This window comes from Sinocyclocheilus anshuiensis, unplaced genomic scaffold (assembly GCF_001515605.1).
Source record: "Sinocyclocheilus anshuiensis isolate Anshui unplaced genomic scaffold, SAMN03320099.WGS_v1.1 scaffold2917, whole genome shotgun sequence".
NCBI classification, from domain to species: Eukaryota; Metazoa; Chordata; class Actinopteri; order Cypriniformes; family Cyprinidae; genus Sinocyclocheilus; species Sinocyclocheilus anshuiensis.
The window spans coordinates 190,615-195,595 of NW_015539844.1; the positions used below are offsets into that span (position 1 = coordinate 190,615).

The following is a 4,981-nucleotide window of genomic DNA, read 5'->3' on the forward strand; positions in this document are numbered from 1 at the left end:
GAACTGTGTAAAGTGATTCAGATCATTCATATGTGTTTGTGGGTGTGTATTAAACGGTTGGTATTCGCAGGTGAAGTTTTTGGGGCATCTGAGGACCCGCCCCCTCCGGCCCTCCTCACGAGCACCGGATAAAACCGGGAGCCGCAAACGGCGCACAATCAGTGCGCGCTGACGCGACATCAGACATCAGTGTGAGGAGCACGACTCGCATTCACCGAGACACATCGAGGAGAACCTCACTGTTTATTTGGGTTGTGTTGTCTGTGTCAGCGTTGAATTGCGTTGTTTTGGCGCAGAGGAAGAGTTCGGAGAGTTTCTGAGGGATGGACGCGCCGCGAGTGCTGTGGATTCTGGGCTGCGCTTTCATCGCATCGGCTCTGGGCTCGAGACTCAAGACCCCCGCGTTACCCATCCAACCCGAGAGGGAACCCATGATATCTAAAGGCTTATCCGGTAAGCATTTTAATCTCCAAAGAGCGATTTAACTCAACTGAAGAACCCTATACATGGTCTTCATCCAGAAGCGTTGTTGAGTTGCTGCTGTGGTTGTTTGGGGACTAAGTATGTTTTGATGTTTCATTATTAGACTCTTTAAAGCACCAGATGCAATTGGATTCCAATTAGAACCTTTATTTTTGGTGTGCATATGAAGAAAAACTCTTCTTTTGATCAGTATAAGGTTGCAATTAGAGCCAAAAACCTCCACAAATAACTTAATTCTCTAGTTCTTTAGAAAACCATCAATGCATCTGATGCTTTAATGTATGTTTTGACGTTTCATCATTGGATCGTCAACTCTTTAAAGCACCAGATGCAATAAAACCATTTGGATTCCAATTGGAACCTTTATTTTTTTTGGTTCTAATGTGTGCAGATGAAGAAAAACTCTTCTTTTGATCAGAGTAAGGAGGTTTTGCTTGGGGTTTGGTTGTATTTAGAGCCAAAAGCCTCCACAAACAACTTCATTCTCTAGTTGTTGTTGTTTTTTTAGAAAACCATCAATGCATCTGGTGTTTTAAAGAACCAGAGACACCAAAACACTGATCTGAAGAACTTTAATAATATGTTAAGAGACATGTTTTGGATAGAACCAACATAATTTAACAGTATTTTAATCTCCAAAGAGCAATATACAGTAACTCAACTGTGGAATCATATACATGGTTCTTATTAAGAACTGAGTTGGTTCTTTGGAGGCTTGTTTTGATGTTTCATTACTGGATCTTCAACTCTTTAAAGCACCAGATGCAATAAAACCCAATTGGATTCCTATTAGAACCTTTATTTTTGGTTCTAATGAGTGCATATGAAAAAAAACTCTTTTGGTCAGAATAAGATTGAAATTAAAGCCAAAAACCTTCACAAATAACTCCATCCTCTAGTTCTTTAGAAAACCATCAATGCATCTGGTGTTTTAGACACTAAGAACTTTAATAATCTCCAAAAGAACCAGATAAACACTATGACTTACCACAGAGACTTTGATGCAATGGCACACGCAGCGGTCGAAGGCATTTATTATGATTTACCTCCGTTTATGACGGTATACGTGCGTGTCTTTGAAAGTGTTTAGCTTAACAATAAATTGTTTAATAGTCTCGCTCTATAAAAGGAGGACGTGAACTGCAACTGATGATCACTGACCTCATTCCAGATGCAATAAACGGCAAATTTACTCGAATCTCTCATTCTCTCTTCAAAACAAAGCAGTGGAGATGTTAGACGTTAGGAGGGAAGAAGTGACACTGGCTGCTCGTTTTAGTTGGTGTTCCTGAAGGTTTGGCTCAGAATGGGCCGTTTGAAGCTGATTTGTACACATTCCCCGTCCTCGGGCTCTCAGTAAACGCCTTGAGGTCTCACGCTGCTCTTGTTTATTGTCTCAATCAGGTTGCTCCTTCGGTGGCCGCTTTTACTCACTGGAAGACACATGGCATCCAGATCTCGGAGAGCCATTCGGTGTGATGCACTGCGTTATGTGTCACTGCGAGCCGGTAAGACCTCAAACACACACTGCATTTCATAACTGAGGAAGCTTTCAACACTGAGAGTGTGGTGTTGTTCTAGACAAAAAAATAGTTTTTCTTCAAATGTGAATGTATTTTGTTTTTATTTAAACATGCAAAATATATGTTTAAATACTTTAAAAATTCTAATGATATTTTATCATAAAAAAAAACTATTTAAAAAAATATATATTGGTATTTTATATCCTTTGAAACATTTTAAATATATGTAAAAAAAAAAATAATGTTTTGATATGATTTTATATAAATTTAATATTTTAACATATCTTTTATATGTTTAGAAAAATGTAATTTTTTGTCACATGGGATGCAACATTAATTTAAAATTGTATATTATTTTAAATAATTATTTTTACTATTATTTTTTAAATATTACTTTTATTCTATACGAATTTTATATTTTTATATTTTTTGTATATTTTGAAATATATTTGTCATATGAGATGCAACATTCATTTTAAATTGTATATTATTTTAAATTATAATTTTTAAACTGTTCAAAACATGCCCAAAAGGTAACACACAGATGCAGACGTCTGAGTGTGTGAGTGTGTTTCTGCAAATGGTGAACAAATGGAAACACAGTCCAGCGTTTTTTTTGGAATGCCGTCACACTGTTATACAGGAAAAAAGTGTGAGGGAATGACGGAAACTTCTGGCCAGCGCTGTTTCTCGCAGACAAACTGAATGATAAATGGCAGCAAGTGCGGACAGATGATCTGGTTTGGCATAATTGCACTCATGTTTATGGATGCCGGTCCGTGTAGAACATTGGATCTATTGTGCATTCTACGATTTTTCTGACATCATGCATTTCGGTTTCCGTGGTTACAGGCGACTCGGGGAGAAAGGAGGCGGAGTCTCTGTTTGAGTTCTTCCAGGAGAAAGACGACGACCTTCACAAGTCCTACAACGACAGATCCTACATCAGCTCTGAAGAGAACAGCAACCGAGACAGCGCCACCGGTGAGACTCCAGACACTCCTCATAATGCATTCACCATCTGTTCAAAATGGTCATCACTTAATATTTTTCAACTGAAACCACACTGAATCTGATCAGCAACTTCTCATTAATGAGTTTTGAATGTTACCATGTTATTACGGCATTTACTAATTTTTACTCAATTAAAAAATTGAGAAATTCTTCGAAATTTCAAATTACACATGAACCATACTGAAAAAAACTATAATGCAAAATTTATATATATTTTTTTTCAATATTCTTAAGAACATTTATTGTAATATATAATTGTATGAAATTTATAACAGCATATAATCTGAGAATTACCAGTGTTGACCCCATTGGAATCAATGGAATTTAAATAAATTCTTTGAACAGTCCAAATTTAGGAAACCTACATATTTATTTCTAACAAAACAACAAATATCACTCTGAAAAGTTTTGAAACAATATAAACTTATTTTACTTGCATAAATTTTAGTTTCAGGTGAAAGAAAGTGATTTTACATGCTGTAGTGGTTCATCAATAGGCGCACATATTCATGTTTATTAACAAAATTCAGTCCCAAAAGTGTGAGAGATTTGGGGAAAAGGCTACAGTAAATATATTTTACAAAAGTTTTTGGCACCAATATAACTCCATAGATCGTTTAACAATAAAATTTCTTATACCAAATATTCTTATACCAAATGCTCTATACATACCCGGGTCAAAATGACCCGACCGCGAAATGTTTATTTAAATGGTTATATCTCTTAAAAAATAATTATAAAAAATCTGAAAAAAATAAATGATGTGTATTTTGAAGGTCTTAAAGCATCTGCAAAGTTTCGTTCCCTTACTAAAAACTATGCATTGTTTAGAAATGTTTATGCATTTCTTCCGGGTCACAACGACAGTATGATTAACCTGAGGTATTGTTGAACAGATTTTGTGGCTGTACTCACGGGTGTGACGGACTCGTGGCTGCCGAGCTCCAGCGGCGTCGCACGGGCCAGATTCACACTCGCTCGAACGAGCCTGACCTTCTCCATCACGCTCCAGAGGTAAAACTCACGCCAGAGCAGATGTGATGTCAAACACAATCCTCTGTCGCTCACTTCACGCATGTGCTTGTCTCTTAGGATGAACAGGCCGAGCGTCATCACGTTCCTGGACTCCGATGGAAACACGGCCTTTGAGTTCAGAGTACCGCGGGTGGATACAGACATGGTGAGTTATTATCGTTAACTAAAACCATTGAAATAACATTTAGCTATTTACATGGAAAAAAAAAAATACAAAAAAACTTATATATGAAAACAAAATATTAAAACGTGTTTAATAAATATAAAATAAAAATGGGAAAATTAAGAAAAATAAAATAAAAATGAAGAAAAAACAAATTAATAACAAAAACACAAAATTCAACTAAAATTAAAATGACAACAGAAAATATTAAAATGTGTTTAGTAAATATAAAATAAAAATAATAAAAATGAAGAAAAATAAAATAAAATAAAAATGAAGGAAAAACTAATTAATAACAAAACCACAAAATTCAACTAAAGTTAAAATGACAACAGAAAATATTAAAATGTGTTTAATAAATATAAAATGAAAATAAGAAACTACAGGGCAAAGTCATCAAACACCGAGCGCTGTTCGCAGGTGCGTGTCGAACCTTACACTCGATCCCTTTCATAGCTTGACGTGTGTTTAGACGTTTAGCCTCATTTGCTGCGGTTTGTCTGACAGAAACCTTCAGTGCGATCCTGACGTCTGACGAGGTGCATTCTGGGATGGGAGGAATCGCCATGTTGACGCTCAGTGACACGGAAAACAATCTGCATTTCATCCTGATCCTGCAGGGACTCGTTCCTCATGGGAGCTGTAAGGACAAAGAAATAATACAAATGATATATATATATATATATGAAGAGTTCAGATGCAAAAGTATGGAAGCCCGTTTCTGCCACTGAATAAAAAATAAAAAAAGGTTATTGCGACTTTT

General features: G+C 36.1%; 1 protein-coding gene across 1 annotated transcript in view; it reads left to right on the forward strand.

Annotated features, from left to right (window-relative positions):
• The first annotated feature begins 164 nt into the window (after positions 1-164).
• The window catches only part of LOC107684526 (chordin-like), a 13,110-nt gene continuing 8,293 nt past the window's right edge, over positions 165-4,981 (forward strand). The window contains exons 1-8 of the mRNA XM_016480800.1: positions 165-453; positions 1,888-1,991; positions 2,530-2,539; positions 2,859-2,990; positions 3,917-4,034; positions 4,113-4,200; positions 4,605-4,638; positions 4,726-4,931. Of these exons, the coding sequence (XP_016336286.1) occupies positions 324-453; positions 1,888-1,991; positions 2,530-2,539; positions 2,859-2,990; positions 3,917-4,034; positions 4,113-4,200; positions 4,605-4,638; positions 4,726-4,931 (822 nt within the window). The 5' untranslated portion in view covers positions 165-323. The remainder of the gene's footprint in view (positions 454-1,887; positions 1,992-2,529; positions 2,540-2,858; positions 2,991-3,916; positions 4,035-4,112; positions 4,201-4,604; positions 4,639-4,725; positions 4,932-4,981) is intronic.